The 23,674-nt window shown below is 40.8% G+C and overlaps 1 protein-coding gene across 5 annotated transcripts in view; it reads right to left on the reverse strand.

Moving 5' to 3' along the window:
* akt1 (AKT serine/threonine kinase 1) overlaps positions 1-23,674 on the reverse strand; it is a 36,064-nt gene that overhangs the window by 2,305 nt on the left and 10,085 nt on the right. For 4 of the 5 annotated variants that reach the window (XM_086148698.1, XM_086148682.1, XM_086148708.1 and 1 more), the window contains exons 3-13: positions 11,206-11,334; positions 9,768-9,879; positions 9,368-9,494; positions 8,765-8,896; positions 8,553-8,618; positions 7,977-8,045; positions 7,714-7,839; positions 4,579-4,707; positions 907-1,126; positions 445-527; positions 242-344 (exon numbers count right to left, since the gene is read on the reverse strand). In XM_086148698.1, the coding sequence (XP_086004824.1) occupies positions 242-344; positions 445-527; positions 907-1,126; positions 4,579-4,707; positions 7,714-7,839; positions 7,977-8,045; positions 8,553-8,618; positions 8,765-8,896; positions 9,368-9,494; positions 9,768-9,879; positions 11,206-11,334 (1,296 nt within the window). Of the gene's footprint in view, positions 1-241; positions 345-444; positions 528-906; positions 1,127-4,578; positions 4,708-7,713; positions 7,840-7,976; positions 8,046-8,552; positions 8,619-8,764; positions 8,897-9,367; positions 9,495-9,763; positions 9,880-11,205; positions 11,335-23,674 lie in introns of all 5 variants that reach the window. The other variant, XM_086148717.1, reaches the window with a different exon arrangement.

The following is a 23,674-nucleotide window of genomic DNA, read 5'->3' on the forward strand; positions in this document are numbered from 1 at the left end:
CTTATGAAAAATTCTCCTGCAGAACAGAACTCAAGGTATAAAATGTTAAAAAAAGAATCAATGTGCAAATAGCTGCTTCTCATTTTGAGAATGAATGACCCTTTTCATCCTCAAGAAAGTCTCACAGGGTGAAGAAAGAATTACAGTAGCAGAGCACTTTTTAGGCTTATGGTATTTTCAGTCACAACCCCACGTTGACACTGCATAGGACAGTGATGCTGTTTGCATCCCTCAGTGTTACCTTGTCCGGGTGGCGTAATGGTGATGGTCTGTGCTGTGAACTCCTCGTCAAAATATCGTGTGTCCGTCTCCGAGGTAACTTGCGGTTTGAACGGCGGGACCAGCTGTTTAAGAGGGAAAAGGAACAAACATATCAGCACGTCGTCCACTTTATCGACTATCATCATCTTTTCCATGTGCAACATGAACATCTTCACAGCTGACCTTCTTCTCATAAACATCTTGCCATTCAATCCCATCAAAGAACTTGTGCTGCATGATCTCCTTGGCATCATCAGGACCACCACCTAACCTGAGAGATCAGTAGGAATGAGATATTAGGATGCCATATCAGGGGTTGTTCCCCCCCCCCCCCCGTCAAGTTCCAGTACATTTACAACTACAATCAATGTTTGATTTGTCACAGAACACTGAAACGTCCCTATCTGTTATCATGCTGTAAGAAGTCAAGCCACCGAAGCTCCGCAATTACTTGTAACAACAGAGTATTCTACTATTCATAAGATACACAAAATGCAATAATTAGCTTATCCAAAGACTTACTGCACAAAAGTCAAAAACAATTTCTAAAAAAGATTTCTTAAAAAAAGCCTGTTCTAGCAGTAGGTTTTCAGATGATATTTTAATTATTTATATTTTTTATTTTTACTCTATAATATACAGCACCTAACCTCTGCATCGGGTCTTTCTTGAGAAGTCCAGAGAGGAGTGAGCGTGCTTCGGGGCCAAGTGTTCGAGGAAAGCGGATGTCCTCCATGAGGATGAGCTCAAATAGCTTCTCGTGGTCCTGGTTGTAGAAAGGCAGGCGGCCGCACATCATCTCATACATCACCACTCCCAGACCCCACCAGTCTACAGCACGGCCGTAGTCATTGTCTTCGAGCACCTAGGATTGAGAGAAAATATTCACCTCATTTTATACAGTTCCTAGATTGGGTTAGATAGGATGTATGATGCACACTCGGTTATCAAGGTCGTGGTATTTATTGAGAAGTCTGAAACAGGCCAATGGACTTTGTCTGATTCCAAGAGGTTTCTTCAGTTCTTAACCAAAGCAATTAATCAAGTCCAGTTGCCATGGCCAGATTGACCAAATCGCATTGTATGTATTAAAATGCATCACAACGCAACTTTTTTTAAGATTCTTAATCACCTGTGTTTCCATAACTTTATATTTGTTGTATATGCTCAACTAATTTACTTGAAGGCTTTGAGGACAGTAACTCTCATGGCTGAAGATATAAACGCCAAACCAACTGGGTTGCCACAAAGCCCACCCCTCCTGATATCACCTGCTCTCCCCCCTGGTCTGGGGTTTTGAGGCAGGCCCAGCCAACACTGACTCACATCTCACATTAGCAGTGAGGATTGTGTTTCCCCTGGAGCCCTGCATATTTAATCACCACAGTGCCTTCCACACATGCACAAGCACACACACACACACACAGATCAACACGCAGAAGAGGTGTGTATGTGGTTTAAATAAGCAAATGTGGGGCAACAAAATTGGACCAGGACACAACAAACAATCTGCTAATGAACACTACCATTGTCAGAGTGGGGCAAATATTTAGACTTTGAATTTCCGTTTAAAAAAAAACTATTCAGACTTGTCATAAAGGTTCTTACTGGGACAAACTCCTTCAGTGTTGCGCTGAGTGCAAGAGTGTGACCTGTTGCATTGCTGAGCACGACTTTTCCAAGGTATCTAGGGACATGTGCTGGATTCTACCTCTCCAAGTGGATGTTGAAGGTGAAGTAAAGGCAAGGAGCCAGAAGGAGTACCCTGTTCTATTCCACCGCGGGCAGCATGATCTAAAGCAATTCGTATCCATGAATTGTTTTTTAAGCTAAAAAAAAAATGCATGAATGAATAGATTTAAATACTGACATAACAGGGTGACAGTAAGAGTTCCGGAAAACAAATGGACGGATGTGTCAGTAAAAGGATCAAAACTACACTGTGGGTGCATGCGCACAGCTGCATGTGTGTCTGGGCACTCCGCCTGGCGCTGTGGTGAGTGCTGAGCATCAAGAAGGAGGACTGGGAGGGCAGGGGGAGTAATGCAAAGCCAAAGTGGGGCTAGGATTACTGAGCCGTCTCTATTTCCAGCGCTGCTGTCGTGTGATTCACGCCCTGCGACAGCTGGGCCTGCAGCTGCCCCATATATGTAGAAGAGTGCCACAGCTGTGAAGCTGCCAGTAGCGCAGGAGCCAAGCTCATCCTTCATATACGTAACCAGGATTGCCTGCTTGGTTGCTCGGGCCTCAACCCCAAACTAATACTGTTACACTTCCCCAAAGGGACAGGGATAGGGAGCATGGAAAGTGGGAGATAGAGAAGAAAAGGCACAAACCCCTGGCACCGTTTTAAGTCTGCATAAAGTTTTCACTGAAAGTTGCATTCTGATGGCCATTAATCTTCCAAGCTTGCATAGTCAGATCATTTTTGTTGCTCTATTAAATATTGTTCACATTTTCAAAGTCAAATTTTACTAAAAGCAATGTCCTCAGCCAAGATCAGTTTCCTACTCATAGTACTCGATACAAATGACAAGTACTTGTCCTGCTCTTTACTCAGGAGACAAACTGGTCAGGCTGTGGGAATTGGGCCTCTCCTTCCCCTGTGTTCAGGGTTGAATATTCCCAGACGTTACAGCATTCCTGTGCAGCTCACACAACAAGGTCATTGTTTACTGCAAAACAACCTGTAATACTGCCTGGCCCCCACTCTGTAGAGGCGCTCGATTGTGACCCTGTGGCCATGGTAACACCCGTGATGACTCCCTGCTCTCCGCTGGGGTTGTCATTAGCTGGTCTTCTCCGTGGAGATGCAAGATGAGCCAGGGTGGACATGTGGGGCTTAATATTTATACATATTTACATAAAATATAGATTCTCTGTTTGTGCAGGTGTGAGGGGAATACATATTCATAGAACAGATGAAACTAAATTACCAACCATGTCATGCTGGTACCAATTGTTGACACGGATTTTGTCTCACTGAAAACAAAATCAGAAAATTGCAAGACAATTGGGTTGTGAGACAGCATGCTCTCAACTGGCTCTGCCCGTGGCAGGCTGGGCATCGCGGCTACAGCGGGCCTGTATCTCCCTGATGCTACACAAAAAATGTAACCCATGTGGTCTTGTTTTCCAAATGCGGAAGCTAACGTTTCCTGAGAGGCTGCCTGCTAATTACCCCTCCTGCTCCCTTGTCCAGAAAATTCCAGATGGGGGGATGAAAACAATACTATAGCAACTGTGTCAACACGGCCATTCTCCTCCCACAAGAGCTGCCCAGCCCCTTGCCCTGAAAGGCAAAGGGCTCCAACAAATACTTTGTTCTTCCTCTCGTATAAACACTTGCAACATGCATAATGCTGTATCGAATTGCATAGCCCACACTAACATTGGTCATACCTGCATGCAGCAGGGAGTAGCCACACCCATTCCCATGCAGAAACCACGGCTGTCCTGCTTGAAACTGCTCATTAACAGACCTCTACCGAAGATAAGAAAGGCATTTTGGAACGGCTGCCCTTTTGTCTGTTCTCCATGCTTCTTATCCACTGATGTCCAAAAAAAGAATTTTTATTTGAGATCTACTCTATCACATGTAACTTGCATGAAATAATTCCCATAAGCAGGTTGGGAGGCTCTCACTAGGATACAGAGACTAAAGTGGAGACAAATTCAATCAAAAAACTTGATAAACTGGTGTTTTAGAATATTTACATTATAGTATATTACAGGTGATACTAAATGCGTTGCAAAGTAAGGTGTGCTTGTCAATCATATCTGTAAAAGGCAACTGCACTTTCGAGAACACAATCACAATTCAGCAGTCATTTATCAACACCTATCAGATGCACTTTGAAAGTGGGAGAAAATTAGAGTTTGGCGTGGTTTCATTTACACAAAATGTAGTTTAGTTTAGTTTTGTGAGGGACCTTTAAAATTCAGGTGAACTGTGTGTTTTGAAAGGTCAAAGTGACCTGTGAACACTAAATTACAATAAGTTGATCCTAGAGGGCAGGTCCAGATTTGTATAAGATGTGATGAATTTTGCTCCATATCACATTAGAGATATTACACTTCTGGGACTGACATGGACTGATATGGCATATACTTTTGGTCCACAAAATTTAAATCTAAACAGAAGTTCACCCAACTGAGGGCACCATGAAGATGCAGAGTCCCTCTGTAACCGGAACCTGATTGAACAACCTATACACCAGATCATCAAAGAATGTTTCCTTCCAGAACGGAAGCACATTGATACCTAAGGATTTTTGTTTGTTTTCAACTTGTTCAGTGAATGGCTCATTTGGTTACCTCAGGTGCTAGGTACTCTGGTGTTCCACAGAAGGTTTTCATAGTTGCACCATCTTTGATCCCCTCCTTGCACAAGCCAAAATCTGTGATCTTTATGTGTCCGTCTTTATCAAGCATGAGGTTTTCCAGCTGGGAACAAAAGATTAGAAAAGGAATAAATAATATGTCATCAAGAATAGATTCATGAGTGCTGCAAAAATAGAAGCACCAACAAATATGGGGCATTTAATATATTTCATTTTAATGACCTTCAAATATAATACAGACACTTTGTTTTTTCAAATTTGTTTGAATAACAAATTTTCTTCAGTTGAATGGGTAAATTAAGTTACCATGACAATGGTCTATATGTTTGATTTTTGTTAGACTGTATAGTCTGCATGTATTTTTATGACCTACTGTAAAACTTTGAAAGGCCACTAAGGTTGAAATTGATTACAGGGCACCATGAGAGAACAATTTGATTCTAAATTTCTCAAATTACCTAGTGAACTTCTTTATGATTTTCTCATCAAACGCCCTTCAATCTGTATTAACCTGTAACAGCCCTTTAAGTAATGCTAGCTACTTTTCAAAATACTTATTTCAGACACTTAAGATAAAAATAGTTGGTAAAATGGTGGGAAAAAAATCAGAATGGAACAGGAGAAGGCCATTAAGTGAAGCGTTTGACAAAACGACAATAAACAACTTGGTCAAGAGATCAAACTGTTTATATCGAGCCGAATATTTATGTTCGATAAACTAAGATTAGCTATAGCTCACGTTTTTATAGAATCCTGGTAATGTATGTTTCTTCTTGTGAAAAATTACATCACATAATCAGCTTCGAGTTCTATTCTGTCTGTTCAATCTGGATGAGGGAACTGTGAGCAATGTCAAGCACCACCAGTGTTACTTAAGGATCATGTGACTGAAGTCTATCCAGGCTAACACATATATACACTGTGCTATCATAGTATCTATCTCAAAAGCTGTAGTCCGGACACAAAGGCATTGGAACATTCTTTCTACACTACTCCTTCATGAATTCCTTAGCTGAAGGAATGACATTGCTTGAGAGACAAACTTAAGTTCAACACTTAAAAGTAATTTATGCAACCAGACACTGCCATTAAGCAAGAGCTGCATTGCCTTTTAATATCTGTGTCCTCGCTCCTTCTCTGTCTCTCCAAGTTAAAGTCACCTAGCAGCTGTAGCTCACACGTGGCCAGCAGTGACAGGCCAGAGTCAGCACATCCTCCAATCCTGCTACCCTGGCATTTTCAAGAGAACCCTAGCAAGCTGGGAGCCTGCCTCATAAACCCAAGGGAGGGAGGGAAGGGAGGAGGGAGGGAGAGAGGCCTATGCTGACCTGGCTGGTATAGTTTTATCAGCTGGAAGACGTCAGGGCTACAGATGCCAAATGAAACACTAATGATCTCCCACAGTTCTGTTTAACCTAAACATGTTCTTCTAGACGGTTGCATCATTGATTTCTGGAGTGAGTTAAAAAAAAAAAGCTTTAACTGAAAGAAGATGCAGCTTTGAAATCATAGTGTTTCAAAACAATGCTAGACATTTACCGTACTGAGGTGATGCAGCGCCTGCATGTAGAATAGTTTCGATCAAACAAGATCAAACGAAAAAGTGCACATACATCAGCAACTAAGAAAAGTGTGCATATGCTAGATTGAGAGGCAGAGGCAATGTTCAGACAGGACTGGTGGCTATTTCTGTCTAGCTGGAGTAAGCATAGGGACTGAACCTCCCTCCAGCTGCAATAAGGTCTGGAGTGTGATCAGGTGGAAGCAGATCAATAAGCACTGGTCCCTATTCTGTATGCGGGCAAATCCTATTTATATTCTGCCAATAGGATACCTGAAGGTAAGGGCAAACGTAGAAAGGAACAGCTACAATTTTCAGAACTCTGGCCATTAAATAGGCCACAAATGTCTCTGACAACAGGAGCACCTGCCTCATCTTTCCTATTCAGGGTTTGCACACATTTGCATTGCAAAATTAAAAAAAAAAATCTCCACAGTCAATCAAGGGTATAAAAAATACAATGGATACTTTTATAGATATATTACAAGCAAAAGTAATTAACAGTTTGTCAAATATCGGCAGCACATCTTACTCTCTGCATGCCAACTACTTTGATAAGAATTTAGCATACTGGAAAATAAAGTTAGTCTTACCACATTGTCTTTTAAATACACAAACATACTGTTTTGTTCTTGTTAAGTAGCTATAAAATTGAACCAGAGGCTCAAAAAAAGTTATATTAAAAATATACATCTCCTATCTGCACAGGATGCGGTATAACTGATCAGATCTTGTCTAGGCTTCTCATAATGGATGTGCTTTGTTCCTAAGGATGATTTAGTAGGGCTGCCTCCCCCACACTATTTATACTGAACTTCTTCCAGCATCATTTTTGGCTTCAGACCAATCTTATGTTGGTCTTTAGAGCGCCATGCAATATTACAGGTACACTTGCCTGGTGTTCCACAGATTTAGACAGGTTTGATAGGTATTTAAATGAGTTATGTGCTGTTACGGTAGAGACAATTGTGTAGTTACGCATGGGTACGTAGTATATCATCAGATTCCAAATTCCAGACTTGTCTATTAAAACATTTTATCAAGAAGGGTCCTGGGAGCATTCTGGAAAAGTCTAATCAATAAAAGTAAAGATTATATGAAATCTTGTGAATTTTCAAAAATGTACAAACCAGTTTAATTTTTTTAAGTTTAAATTATGACACTTTCATATTTGAACATTTAAATGGATATTCTAAGCTGACCGAAATCACAACATAGAAGAACAAGCAATAGAGGGGCAAAATGCAACTGGCACAGAGTAATTGCTTCAAGAGATATTTTGTTTTGTTGTGATCTGACAATATGGATCAATAACCAACAAATCAGTTTCTCAACAGATATCAGAATATCGTGATGGTAACTGTAACATAACTATTGTCCAATATCTCTTTCAGCTTGTCATCATCATGGTAAAGACTAAGAGGATAAAGAAGGAGGTTTTTTGTATGAAACATTGGCACTACCTGGTAAGTTCCCAGAGTTCTTGCTCAAAAACACATGAATGAAGTTAAGAGTAAGGATGAAAGGAAAAAAAGGTCTCATGCATACCTTAAGATCTCGATAGACTACATTTCTTTCAGCATGCAGGTAGTCCAGCGCTGACACTATCTCTGCACCGTAGAACTGTGCCCGCTCCTCAGAGAATACCCGGTCCCTTGACAGGTGGAAGAAAAGCTGAAGGAGACCAGGTGAGATTGACGACAAGAAGGAAAAAGGGTTTTCATCGCAAAACTGCAAAAGTGACCAAAATGGAGTATTCAACTGCAAAATTCTACTCAACGTATGTTATTTAGGGATTTGAAATAATTTACCTCACCACCATTTGCATACTCCATGACAAAGCACAAGCGGTCATGGGTTTGGAAGGAATATTTCAGTCCCTGTGGACAGAAATCAAGATATTACAGAAATCTTAGATAAAAACTAAGATATTTTTCTCCTCTTTCACATAAAATGAAAGAACTGATTGCAAAATGAGACTTCACAATAGGTGATGCAGTGCCCCCACTTTTTCACAATTTAAAAAGGTGATGAGGACAAAAAGTGCATCATAGTTTATTTCTTTGACTGTTGTATCTGGTTGTTAAATATAAATATTAGGCAATTGAAGTATGTTTTAATCCACGCCTTATTCTGAAGGAGCTTTTCACTGCGACCTGCATTGGACTGTCATCGAAAGGGTTACTTACCAGCAATTGAAAACAAACAAACCAAAAAAAAAAAAAAAAACACCCAGTGTTGCTATAAAAGGGCCTTTGTAAGCAAAGCACTCAAAACATTCCGGGTAAAACACCCCCTTTTCTGGAGAGATGCAGCATTACTGAAGTGAAGAGGCTACTGAAGATGTCTGGGAGTTGAAATAAGGTTTGGAGTGAGGAGATCCTTACTGTCAAGAACGGGTGCTTTGAATTCTGGAGGACTCTGTTTTCTGTGAGTGTATGCGCCACTTCGTCCTGGAAAAAAACAAAGGCCACAACAAAAACCGAATTAGTGTTTGCACACCTTTAACAATGTCTGGACACTCAGATATCAGTTATAGCAAAACTTTCCTCATTCATTTCTTTTTCTGCACCGTACTTTCTAATTGGCAAGCACTCACTTTTGCTACGATCACCTCCTTTTTTAGGATCTTCATGGCGTAGTAGCGTCCTGTTGCCTTCTCCTTCACCAAAATAACTTTACCAAAAGTGCCCTTTCCCAGGAGTTTGAGGTATTCAAAGTCATGCATAGTCTGTAAAGTGGAAGGAAAGAATGAGGCATATAGTTACATGTAGTAATATTAACTGATGCTTATGAATTGGGACACACAATCCCATTGACAACTACATTTAAGCATTTAAAGCTAATAATTTGGCCTATACATGGTTGTGTCCCAGTTAACCTCTGAACCCTGTGGTAAGAAAGAATTGCTAAAAACGGTTGCGGAAGGGACATCCGAACCTGTGGCCTTGGACCTTAATGTCATGACATATGGGGGATATATGGGGTAACTTCATGGCCATGTTATCTGGTGTTAAGCCACCAACGGCTAATGCTTTTTAAGCTAAAGAAGATGAGGAGAGGGGGTGTGAGGACGGCTGAGCGGACCCTAGGGCAAGTAATAGATAATAACCAACTTAGAATGACACACTTGGGTTAACTTAAAGGTTTATGTTAATAAACACCTTGGTGTGTCAAACACCAGAGTACAAATGGGCCATACCACTTTGTGTCTGGGTTTGGTCAGGTAGACCTCCATATCCATGGGGTCTGGGGAAGAATCCATCATCTCCTCCTCTTGTTTCTGTAGGCTTTCAGCCACTGTCTGGATAGCTTTTGTCCATTCCTCCCTGGGGAAGGCACAGGCATCAAAATTAAATTAGATCAGCCAAGACCAGCAGCCCAATCACATAATTGTCTTCTTATCAGCACAAGGGGAATTTCAAGTATCAGTTATGCCAATAGCCTACAGAGCTTGTGCAAATGTATAACAATGATTAAATGTGTAAGAAAATGCCCAAAAATCAGGGCTCTTACACTGCTTTCTACCAACTGGGATGATACTCTACTATACATGTAATTGATCTGTTCTGTTAGTTGAATGGTGTATGCTTCTCACTTGCCTCTCCTCAGGGGTCTCCACATGGAAGGTGCGCTCAATGACAGTGGTCCACTGCAGGCAGCGAATGATGAATGTGTTGGGCTTGGGTCGCTCTGTCTTCATCAGCTGACACTCTGACCACAGCGAGGCAGGGAGGGGAGAGAGACAGAGGAAATGGATTGAGTGCAGGGGGAGCAGCGAGAAGAAAAAAAAAAAGACTCACAGTTGTGGCTATTTGTCTTTATTGGCTAAACAGGTGAACTTAGTAGAGGAAAACAACTTTGATCCGCAACTCGTCTAGTTCTTAAGTTGTCTAATATACTACTAAAGATTTTGTCTGGTATAATGAATCTAGTGCTTTCAATTAATGAATCAATAAATAAGGGGACTCTTTACCTCTGCTGTAGCCAATGTAGTGAGTGATAGCAGCATACCATGATTACTCTGCTTGGAATCAAACTTTTGTAACCATTAAGTAACTTGTAAGCACATCCAGAATAATTACAACAATCTTATAACTGAATTTGGTAATCAGAGATCTCCATCTGTACCTCCTTGGCATTAACAGCTGTTCAAAAATGAAACATGTCAGCAAACATGCCAGAATGTGACAGAAAATCGCCTCTATCTGATAGATGGAGAAGAGGGAGGTAGACTACCACTGTGATCCAACATGGCTCTATCAGGGCAAATACACAATCCAGCTGCTGCACCATCATCTGCTACAGCACACCATGTGTCCTCTGGGGTGGGGTCGCACAGTGAAAAAAAAACAACCCATTGCGGATGAAGTTAGTGCCTCAAAGCACAATCCAGATAAATACTTGAAGTCAGGCGGCTAATGGCCCCAATAACTCAAGAGTGTCGGAGAGGAAACATTTTGTTAAACAAACAGTATGCTGTCTAATTGCTCCATTCAGTCATTAGCACAGCTTATCACAGTGCTTTCTATGATGTGGAGACGAAGTGGGCTCGGCCACTGGGCGTGCTTTGTTATCGCCTGTCAAAGAATAAGAGCAGTGTGAGGGTCGATCACCAAGTAGATGACTGGATATGTCTAATGCGCTCATGTCAGGCGCCACACATGCAAGTTCTCTTGTCGGGTGCACTTTTTGCCTCAGAGCTTTGATAGCAATTAACTTTCAGAGATCCACCAGAGATTATAGCACAGCCGATTGTGCAAAATTTGGGAAATTTTGAAAATTTCTCTATCCATTATCATTCAAAGCGACATACATGATAAAGATTTCCTTGGCGGTAAGATTACAGATCGATTTCTTTACTTGTGTCTCGGATACATTTAAACAAGTTCTATTTAGGGTAAACATAGGGCTGCAATGAAATCGTAACTGTTACAGTGATAAACAAGACAGTTACAATAATCCAGATAAAAGAAGACAGTGGGATGAAAATGCAATGAAGAAATCATTGGGTGGGGGCTCTCTGGAACCAATACTCACGTGCCACAGAGAAGTTATTTAGGGGGGTCTCCAGCTGGTCGACATCTTGTGGTCGCTCTTTGTAGCCAATGAATGTACCATCACTCTTTAGGAGAAAATATCGTGGCCTCCAGGTCTTAATGTATTCTCCTGACAAATGAAAGTGTTTAAAATGACTTCTGGATTATGGAAAGAGTAACTGAATGACTTAACAAAAAACAATAATTACATTCAGAGATATTCAGCTCAGAACTATTTGAGATCAATATTTTGACACTACTTTAGAGTCCATTAACTCAAGTAAACATGAAAAACCACAGCTTTAATTTGTCACATTTCATGATTGATGCTATCCTGTGTCATTGGATTACTGTAATACATTTCCTGTATTACAATAATCACCATCCTGTTATTGCACCCCTGAAAAGGTGCGTCTGGCCATCACCTTTCTTCCAGAGTATGTCAACAACAGAACAGATGCTTTTAGTAGAAGTTAGCATCCCTTCCCCTGCGCCGTCTGGCTCTATCCCAGCAGAAACTTATGATGCAGACAGGCTTGGTGAGTATTCAGATATCCTTAAAGTCTCTGACAGGTGCCTTGAATTGGCTTGATTTCAAATAGAGGTTGCTACAATTCAAACTCGAGAAAAGCAAGGCTTTGTTCTGTTTTATACAGACGTACAAACAGTCTACCATAATGTTATGAAATAAATTATAGCAATTCTTTTATAAATCACTAACAAACTGCATCAAATATGTTGAAACCTCAAAAAATGTGTTGTCTGGACCTATATGCATGACAGGCATCACCATCTTATTTACATTGTCACAGTAGCCTCAGCTGAATGGATTCCAGCGATGCTTCAGGAAATGACAGGCCAGATGTTGCAAAGACAGGGAAAAAAAATAGCTTGCGAACCATAACAAGCCAGCGCCACACAGTGCACTGGAACAAGAATATTTAACTGGGCAAGTGTAATTTATTTATAAACACAGTGCCACATATTAACCACATGCAGAGTTGTGGCAAGCTGTCCCTAATTGCACGATTTCCTCCAACACAGTGTGGCATACGTATGGGAGAGTGAGGATGTGTGTGTGTGTGTGTGTGTGTGTGTGTGTGTGTGTGTGTGTGTGTGTGTGTGTGTGTGTGTGTGTGTGTGGAGGGGAAACTAAGGACTCAATAAAATCCCCCTTGCAACACTCGGTTGGTTTTGAACACATTTTTGACCACTGACAGAAAGATCAGACAAGACAGCAGACCAAACTAGTAATGTCTCTTCATTTTAGTTTAAAAGTCTAATCCGAGACAAAAATAGAGGCAAATTAATTTCCACTGACTGGATGTTTTTTAAACACACGAACACTTTTATATAATAAAATCCTGAATTTCCTCTCCAGCTTCTTTTCCTAATTTTTTTAGGAAAATTATTACATGGCAACTCGGCCCAGTAGGATGTTCTTCATGTAGCTGATCTTTGTGGAGATGAAACCAGGGAAAGAAATAAAAAAGATTCTTTAGGAAAGGTCAGCCGTTCTGGTAAAGTTGAGCAAATGTAGCTCATAAACCCCATACAAGTACACTTTATGTCACCTTTCAGCACAATTTTCAAAAACAGTTGCACAAGTCTCCAATTTGGAGCAGATGTCCAATATTTTTCATCATGGCACGGAAGGTGATTTTTCATCTAATTTTCTGCAGAGTAAGTATTTTCAGACCAAAAACAGCTCATTAAGTAGTTATCTCAACTTTGCTACAAGACTGCTGTTCTTGGTGTCCTCAAACAGCCTGTCATTGCAGATGTGATGTTCTAATTGTTATACACATGAATCTGTCTGGTGGATTGTTCTCCTGTCTGTTTAAATGCAACACAATCGACATGATGACGCTGTTATCATTTAAACTGCAAGCCAAACCTCTTCAACATCAGCCACATTATTCAGCATGTGTTGTATTATTTTTAAGAAGCTTTCAAGACAAATAGACAGTCTTAACGCAGCATATTGATGCCTGCAGACATGGCGAGCATAAGAATCAAAATAATCCAAGCATGAGGAGAGGTATTTTCACTCGAAGTCACACTCATTTTGGCTAAGAACTAAACTACGAGCCTGTCTATCACTTAAATAAGTCACATCTTTCTATTAATACAGAGTCCCACAAATCTGAATCAGATCAGTTTTTGTCTGACCAATGTGCTGCAGCTGTAGTCCATGTCAATCCACTGACGGGAGAGTATGTGCACAATGCAGCGGGAAAATACTGGGCCCTGTATCTGAAACCATAGCAGCAGATGAAGATAATTTCAGGAATAGAATGGATTTTCAGAATAAATGGTAGGCCCATGAAATCAAAATGAAATTTTCATCTGGCCTGTGCTAAAATTTTGCATCTTTATGACAGCCTAACAGCAATCGGAAACCTGCTTCCCTAAAATAACAAACTTCATTTAAAGCTATAAAACAGCAAAACCATGATGATACCTATTCAGAATCAACCTGCTGCTGAACCACCATCTGTTTAGTGGTAGGAATGTGCTCCGAAGTTCGAATTAACTCTGAAGTTGATTCTACAAATTTAGCAAAAAACTGAAGTTATACTGAAGAGACATTATTGGGGATCACTGTGGTTTATAATATCAATAGAAGCTAGCCAAAAAATACTACTTTAAGAGAGTCCCACAGTAACTTTCTGAGCTGCTGTGATGAATGTCTCCACAACTGTATTTCTTGTGCATTGGCATAATAGGGTCACACGTTTTGCAGGAGACAATATATGATGACACATTTTCTTCATCACCTAAAGTATTGTTTTACCATTGTTCAGTTCAGTCAGAAAAAATATATTGTTCTATTTTGGGAAGTACAAGCTAATCTGATATATCTGCCGTAGGCCCATCCAAGGTCAATAGCAGCAGAAAATATCACAAACGGATATATTGAACTGGTTCTAATTCAGATCCATCAGCTGTTTGACAAGTGTTTGTGTTTACAAGTATGCCCTTATTATTTAATTCTCTCGGAGGTTCTGAGGTTTTACATCCATCCCGCTGATAAACAGCAGACACAGGACTGGTTAGACAGGACGTTAGGCAGCGGCTGACTGAGCACCTGACGTTCTCTGAAAGACTCTCAGTCGGCCTCTGTCACACAGATGCCAGCAAGACAACAATGCCAACAAACTATCATAACTGTAGACTATTTTAGCAATAGTCCTGTACTTAAATTAAATAATTCTGACGTCAGGAGCATAATGACAAGGTCACTATAAGAAGACCAAACGTGATACATTAAGATGTATACAACATTAAATTTTACATTTAGGGTAAACACCTTTCTTGACATTTGTACAGCAGATACTTTGATCATACTAACCTATAGATTTGTACTTTATCATTATTTATGCAATGCTACTATCATTCTTACACAAACAAACATTTGGGAAATCAGCCACACATATTTGGAAGTAAATGACTTCAGTGGCTCTTTGTCAAAAAAAGAAATGAAGGATACATCTTCGCAAAATAAGTGTCATTTTACACCTATGTTATCTGCAAAAACATAGCTACATCCTCCAAATAGGTCACATGACCTATCTGGATATCTTTATGTGTCTCCACCACCCAGCAGTGCACTCACCACAAACACTCTTCATAAACAGGTATGATGCTTTTCAGCTTCCTATGTACACCCTACTGATGCTTTTCCTGAGCCATTACACAACAAGTGAAACTGACACAAGTGAAACTGACTGCTTTGAATTTTACCATTGTTCTTGCCTGACCAAGTAACAAATGAAATGTATTATAGACTGTATTAAATCAAGTACAACAAATTTTTCACATTTTCACACACATGCAATACACCAATTCATGATGTGATCATTTTAAACATTTTACTCAACTTTGAATTCATAAAAGTTGACCTAAAATACATTGTGTGTACAAGGCAAAGCAATACATACTGCTGGCAAAGGATAAAGTATTCGAGTTAACTACCTACATCCTTTTGATGTTAATTTATTCATCAAAACAGGAAACTGTCCAATATAGAAACAGGACTCAACCTAAATAAGATAAAACTTGATTCAAGTGTCAGACCAGAATGACTATTCAACACTTCATGTAGACTCTAAATGCACTGTGTCAGAGTCAGAGCTTCTCCAATAAAAGTAAGGTGTGGCAGTAGACGTAGTTGGATTCAAGGAAATTGTTGGACAGACAAAGGTGACTGAACAGACACCAGATGTGAGCATTAGAGAAGATCAGGAGGCTATGGAGTTGGGCTGAGGGAGTAGTGAGGCAGCACTACATATGTTTCCAACATATATAGAAATGCCAGTGAGTTTGGGGCACAAGGACAAGAGAAGTATGTATGGACCATGTGTAAAGTATATCAGTGTATGTAGGGGTGGAGCTGTCGGGGCCTGATAGAGTGTCTTTACATGACAAACAGCTGCTGGGGTCCTACATGCGCACTGGGTAAAGTGGAAAATAATGAACACAGAACCACTGCCAAATTGAACAGAATTCATCGTTATTTGCCAACTGCAGCAAGGACAGATCCAGCCTGCCACAGACCCCCAAAACACTCACACATGCACACGCACGCGCGCACGCACGCACGCACGCACGCACGCACGCACGCACGCACGCACGCACGCACACACACACACACACACACACACACACACACACACACACACACACACACACACACACACACACACACACACACACACACACACACACACACACGTGCATGGAGAAAGAACAGGTTCAGCTTGAGTTGCACATGTTGGAACACTGACTTAAACAGATATGACAAATCGTATTGGTTTCTGATATTACATGGCATAAAGACAGTTTTCAGGAAAAAAAGGAGTCGCCCCTCACTGCGAATTTCTCATCATTACAAGCTCTTCATAGAAACTATCCTATTCCAGATAGTGGAAGAAAAGTTTACATGTCAACTTCGATCAAGATTCATTGTCAGTCAGTACTGAGTATGTGTGTGTGTATGTGTGCACGCATGTGTATGTTGGGGGAATAAAAGAAAAGGAGAACAATGTGGGAGTTTCTGGCACAAGAGGGAGAGAGAAATTAGAGTGATAGAGGTTAGTGGCTATTTCTGCGCATCCTGCTCTGTTAGTTTACGCGACAACTTTGGGAATGCTGGGGTCCCAGCCACTGTGGCACGGTGGCTTTTAATGAAACAGATTAAGCACACCTCATTCTGCGTTCCAAAAAAGACAGTGTGTCTAAACCAACAGCTCAGCTCCTTATTATTATTTCATCTCCATGCAATCTCTGATATATTTTACCTAATTCCTAAAATTGCAATCAATCTAAACAGAGAACTGCATCCCATGGTATTAGATACAAATCCACACAAGCCGTTGCATATGTGCAAGGATGCATGTATGTTGCGTCTGTGTGTCAGTGGCAGACACGCGACTGACTGACTGGCACTAGGGTGCCAGACAAACTGTGTCTCTCAGTGCCCACACCCAGAGGCTGTATTTCCTCAGGAGGCTGCTGTTCGGTTTCATTCTTGTCTGGCCATTCAAGGGGATAAAAAGAGGGGAGCCAGAGGTAACTGCATGAACTGTGCATGCTCGTGTGTTGGTGTGGTGAGAATCGGATGAGGTTGGGGGTAGGCGGAGGTTGAGGATTAGGGAATTAGACCTCCAAAGCGAGGGGGGGGGCGCCTTTTGTTGTTTTTCCCTCATCCGCCCCCACCATTCCTTCTGCCCTTTTCTGCCGTGTTCTGCCTGTAGGCTGCAGCTGCGGCCTACCACCCTGTGCCCTGCATCTCAATGAGCTACAGGCTGCCTGCTCCAGAGGAGCTGGGGCTCCCTGATGCAGGGGTCACCACTAAGCCACAGCAAACACCAACTCCGCCTCCATCATCCTCTTCCCGGAGTTGCAGTACTGGGCCTCTCAGGCTGTCAGGATACCCATTTACCCATTTACCCTCTCATTGCATCCATATAAGGCACTTTCCAGCACACATGCAATTCTGGACTATCCAGGAGTTTGGGCTCCTCTCTTAAAGCCCCCCCCCCCCATTCCTCTTTACATTTTCTGACATCCCCCTCCTCTCCAAATCTCTTTTGTTGGCTGTTCTCTCACCCATGCAGCTGGATGGGGGACTCCATTGCCAGGGCTTTGGCAGCAGCATCAACAGGTTGTGGGGTAGCCCCCTCCCTCCCCCCACCGGCCTCCAATGTAGCTCTCTCTGTCTCTTCCCTTTACCCCTCTCTCTTTCTCTCTGTCACTGTGGTTGCTGCTGCTACCCCAACAGGAAAAGGGAAGGGGGGTTGGGGATGTGATGGGGACTGCCCCTCTTTCTCACGCTCATAAGAAAGCCCTCACTTCTTCTCTATGGTGAGTGACACCTGCTGATTACCATGGAGACACTGTGGGAAGTTCCCCCCTACCACACTCGGGCTGAGATTTGCCCCTTCTCAATGGGTAAACAAGAACTCCATGGATAAGTTAACTGGGTTACTGCACGACAAACAAATAAACCTACATTATTAAGAGCAAATAAGGGCCAATGGACTCTCAATGACCAATGTAAGATGTAACATCCAAGAATAAGAACAAAACCTTTTTCGTAGCGACTACTTTTATTATCAACATGAACTTCCCTCGTTATGAACTTAAAAGTTTCTGTATAGCACTGAAGAGTTTTACCAGAGAACCAGAATAAGTTGCTGTGAATAAGCCACATGCTCCCTTATTGGAATGTAACTTCAACGATTAAACCTCAGGCAGTTGGGTATCCCTCCACCTGTCCCTCTCCCCTCACCTTCCTTAAACTGAGGAAGGTAGTGAAGTGATGGATTTTGAGGACTGGTCTGTGGTTGCTTCCGCCATGGGAATGAATTGTCTACAGGATCATTATCCTAGCAACAGGGTGGTGGGTTGGTAGGCGGGTGTGCACTTGAAGTGGGTAAAGACTTACAGAGGTTGAGCTGGAGGGGGCAGGCAGAGACAAAGAATAGAAGTGGGAGTTAATGGAAGCAAGGAGAAGAGAAAGAATGTGAGAGTATGAATGGAAGAGAAAGAGACAGAAATGAGTATTAGCAAGGAAGCGATGAGGCAAAAAAGAGAGGGAGCAGCAGAAAAATTAGAGCACTGCTGAGGAACGCAGTTGCGGTGAGCAGGCGGGCTCTGCACAGCAAAGTAAGCACACAGCAGGTTTATCAAGAGGCGATGCAAAAGGAGGAGGTGGCACCTCCCTCAGCATCCTGGTATCCCCCCCACCCACAATGCCAGCCAGCTGGCCTGCAGACAGCTGCACCCCAGCAATTTACTTCTCTCCACCACATTTAGCAGGAAGACTGCCTCCAATTACCTTGAGCAGGGGGTCCACGCTGACGGCCAGTCACCCGGCCAGAGGACTGGCTTCCTGGTGTGACACCCTCTGCTACTGGGCCGCTACTGATTCTGTTTGGCACTTAACTTTCAGTGTTGTTCCGTTGATCATTTTGGCAGTTATGTCCGAATGTGTTTAGGTTAACAGTAATTATAATAATATGGCTAAAAAAAGCCATTACTGAATGCAGTCTTAACGTAGTTCAATTTTTTTCCCAAAAACTCTTTGTATGCTCATCAAAAAATATGAATTAGTGCGGTTTACATTTGAACCAACTGGCTTTTGGATGATATTTAGTGAGGCCATAATTTCTGTTTTAGTTCAAGGCATCATATTAATTCCCATGAATTTAAAAAATTGCACCTAGTGAAATTTAAGTACAACTACAAAGGTAAGCACAACTGTTGTAACCGATTGAGTCAGGGGGATTTTTGGTTTGTGAGCAACCTGCTTGTAGGGGAACTCTAACGCTCCTCGTTTACTTGCTTTGATAGTTGTAATAAGTGGCGCTAAATACCTTATCTGATTATATAATCTGAACACATAGTCACTTAAAAAAAATCAAGTGAGTGCACCCCAATATTGCTGAGTGAACCTAGTGTCTAAAAAGTTTTCTCTGTGGGTATCAATAATTTAGTTTTCTGGGAAAGCTGGAATGTTACATTTATCCCTTTAACCTCCTTACTCTATCTTTACTCTACTCTATCTCTATCTCCTTACCCTATCTTTCTTCAAATCCCAAATAAGAAGAAGAACAACTTTATTTATTCTTATTTATTTATATCTTATTATTTATTTCTTTATTTCTTTATTTCTTTAAATAAGAAGCAAATTCTTGAAAACAAATAAAGAATAGGTTGATCTCAAAGTTTCTCAACTCTCATCTGAACTAGTCTAAGATTACAGTTGCACTGTGGGGAGGCCAGATTATTGTAATTGTAACAGACTGTTCATTAACGCTTGTGGTCCTCATTAACTCTTATCTGACAAAACTATCAGAACGTGCTGTGCTTCAGAAGACACCCCTCCAAGAAATTATTAAAGAAATATACTATTTTTTTCAACTGGTTATGCGGGTGGGTGGGTGTGTGGGTGTGGGTACGTTCATTATTAAGGTGAGCAAAGTTTAAATGATAAAGATTAAATTTGTTAGCACAGGGACGTTGAGTTTTCTTCATGAGCTGCATAACAAGCAAAATACTTTACAAAAATAAACTTGATGAATGACTTATTCTAATCAAGAACAATTCATAACCTAATTTACATGTGGTATCTTTGATGAGAAATTTAAATAACAGTCATCACATAAGGGGACATGAGACAATAACAACCTGTTTAATGACAGTGTGATGCATCTGTCAATTTCACATCTGACAGGTGAGAAAATGATTTCTTCACAATAGGTCAAAGTCCTAAATTTCTACTGTTCCTTTTCTGCAGGTTTGACATCTACGTTGACTAATTTGAGATTCCTGAGGTCAATAGTATTTCTCTACTTAGCTTCCTCGTGTCCTCTCGCCTTCATCTCCCAGCCCATGACGTAAAAATCAATCCCAACCTGTCACCATGAAGAATGTCTCAATTCCTCAATGCATCTGGATGAGGAGCGATGGCTAAGGAAGTTCTGAACCGTTAGGAGAATTCCTATTGGCATTCAAGCTGTTATGTTGTAGAAAAGATGCTCAAACAAACGGTGGTCAAGTTGCAAATAAAGAACAAAGGGAAGAAAATGTGCACATAAGAGTGAGCTGAAAAATAAGATGCTGAGGAACAGAAACATAAAAACAGATATACTGAGTGCAGAAAGAAATACTCATATTAGCTTGCTCAAATATATGGCCACAACATCATCTTAACAGGAACCGAAGATACAAACAAACAGCAGCAAAAATACCTGGGCTGTTTGTACACAAACCTGAGTACGTCAAACATTGCCACACAGACATGCACACACCCATAAACACACTCATTAATGTTTCTGTGAGCACCATGACTGACAGACTTAACTGTTTGAAAAATGCCAATTTTGTCAAATTGTAGGTCTGATAAATCCCATGACTGCAAGATGAAAATATAAACAGCCAATGCACTGTACCGAATTGGGGGTATATTCTATTCTTCACCCCCTCAGCTCATACATCATGTGGGGGAACAAGGAGAAGTGTCAAGCTGCAAATTTGGAAATGGTACTGGTGACTATTATAACCAGGGTTTTCTGTATTTGAGAGTGACAAAAGATACCTCAAAAATACATTGAAAGTGAATGGTATGTATGATAAGAATAATTTGTTCTGAAAAATCATGCACTGGGTGTTAAACAGATTTGGGATACCTGGCTAAGAAGGAATCTATTAAATTATATTTCCAAGCACATCTGAATTACTGCAGTATGAGAAAGGGTACTGGTGCTTAATCAAGAGAATACCTTAAATTCCGGACTATAAGCCACTACTTTTTTCACACACTTTGAACACTGCGGCTTAAACTGTGGCTAATGTGTGGATTTTTTGGGGCTAAGGAGCTTCATGCCGCCAAAACATTTAGCCTCGTCACAATGAAATCACTGTGAAATTCTGAGGCGGTTCAATTCCAACACTGAAGAAAGACGACTTTAATGGTTTTGACAAAGGAATTTCCCCTATGAGGATCAATGAAGTTTATCTTATTTAGTGCGCAGGAGGAAGACAAAGATAGTGATCAGCTGGAGTAGGGTAAAAAAGGGGTAGAAAATGGACTTGTCCTTGTGCTATTTATTATTAATCTTTTTCATCAGCCGTGTTGCAGGCACTGTTCGGAAAAAAGCATTTCCAGTACGTATTGGTAGAGGTTATCAGTATGTATTTAATTAAAAGTTTTTAAAAATGTTTCTGTGAAACATCTTTCCGTGTAAATATTTCATGTTACAACATGGATACCTGGGGCTTATAGACAAGTGCGGCCTATATATGTACACATATATTTATATAGCTACTTTTAGCCAGTGCGGCGTTCATTCAGGTGTGCGCAATAGTCCGGAAATAATGGTTGTCGACTTGGCTACATCTCATAACAAATTGGAGGTGGCGCAAAAATGACCATTTAACTCATGTTCATGACATTTTTTCAGCCCCATCATTTTTTTTTCACGACATACTTTTTCTTTTGTCCATGCACTAGACATGACAAGTTTTGACAAATCCAGCCTCCTACTGACAGGAACACGATCCAGCTGTAATTTTATAATTATTCTAAAGATAAAGCCCTGTTAGAAGTTTATCAAGCAGTCTCTCTATCTGCTGAAGTTAGGCTAAACAAACTCTGGAAGGACTTCCCATATACTGAAAGAAAACAGGTGTAAAAGATGCCAAATTTAGTTTAGACTAACGTCTCTGTTAAAATGTGTTAACATGTGTTATCTAAGTAACAGGGACACTAACTGAGACAGGGAAAATGGGTTTGTAGAAGTAGAAAGAGAGTGTGGCAGCTTTCACCATTATAAGACTGCCATGATCCAGTTTTTGAGACACTTGAGACACTGCTTCCTGAAATTTGTGCCTCATGGCCTGGAGAGCCAGAAACATGGTTGGTTCTGCTGCCACTGGCTGAATGCTACCCATCAAACTACAAATTTTGTCAAACAGACTTAATTATACCTGATTTTAAACTATATTATTTTATTATATTATGCATACAATGTAACAAATAATTATGTTGTTATTGAAGCATGCTCCTTTATCATCATTATTATTGGGACTATTAAGCTTACAGGGTTTACTTGAAATAAGGTCATGCAAAGTTTAAAGTAGATATGTAAGATAAAATGAATTGCTGTTTAATTACTCTTACATTACTCTACATGAACTTAATATGGTGTTCTCTTAATATACTCTTCTCTATTTTTATCATGGTCTGACTGTTTTTTTAATCAGTCAACTTCCCTCTGTCTTTTACAGTGACAACAGTAGCAGGTATCCCTGGATAATTTATGGGGACATACAAAGGATACAGATGCGGGCAGCAATCTTATGTGGTGGTATCTTCCTATACATTACAATACATTACGGTCATCTGGCAGACGCTCTTATCCAAAGCGACTTATAAGAAGTGATATACTGCGCTACTATATACTACAACAACATACTACAATGTGCTCTGGCTGTGGCACAATGTGCTCTGGTACATGATCATAAAGACAGGAAAATAACACCTTCTTTCCCTTTGAGTTTGATCAGTTATAGGATACTAAAGACATTTCTTTCTAGGTTGCGCCCAGACTTGATGCAATTGTGTTGTATGATCTTTGCATTATTTTTACATTCAACCCTGTATAAGAAAATAATGTCCCTGCTGGGTCCTTTAGAATTTCTCATGGAGAGTTGAATTCTCCTTGATATTTTACTAATATTTTACTGTCCATATGCGTGCCCTTTAAAATTATGTACTTATTTTAGGTTTATATTCAACACTATGGACATGGTTAGAATCCTGGTGGAGCTATTGCTCCAGTACTGAAAAATCTAAATGTGTACTGGTAGGTGTGTTTATGTATGTGTTATAAGCAGAGAGGCACATAGGAGCCACCATAAGTGGATGCCTAGGAGGCTGGGGAAGCCCAATTAGACCATCACCATTGAGACATCATGAGACATTGTTTGTCTGATGGGTCTACTTTTAACAGAGTAGGTAACTCAGTCCCCATGCTCTGCTCATAGACTAAAAATGATCTTGAATCAGGAACATTTTGGCAGAATTTCATGAGGTCTGCTCACCAGATGCATGAAGCACAAATATTCATAACATGAAAAAAATGTTTTGGCTACACTGCCTTTGTGCCTTGTGTAAATAAAACCCATTATTGACTTTCCCTATCCATATCTGCAGTCTGTCTCATGCTCTCAACTGAACCACCAACAAGGTCTCGGACGGAGGAGCTGCTCAAGGGTGTCCTTCAGCCACCTGACCAGCAAGAGAGTAGATCAGCTGATAAGCTCTGAACCAACCAGAGGGTCTCTGTGGCAAATTGCGCACATCCAACCATTTTCCCAGAGGCAACCTGGGTCACTGAGCAATGTTCTGGGAACATCACAAAGACACTATACAACTTCTGTCGCTCTCTTCACCGGTC

Source organism: Fistularia commersonii, chromosome 1 (genome assembly GCF_037954325.1).
Source record: "Fistularia commersonii isolate RoL2024-O1a breed Wild chromosome 1, RoL_Fcom_v1.0, whole genome shotgun sequence".
Taxonomy (NCBI): Eukaryota; Metazoa; Chordata; class Actinopteri; order Syngnathiformes; family Fistulariidae; genus Fistularia; species Fistularia commersonii.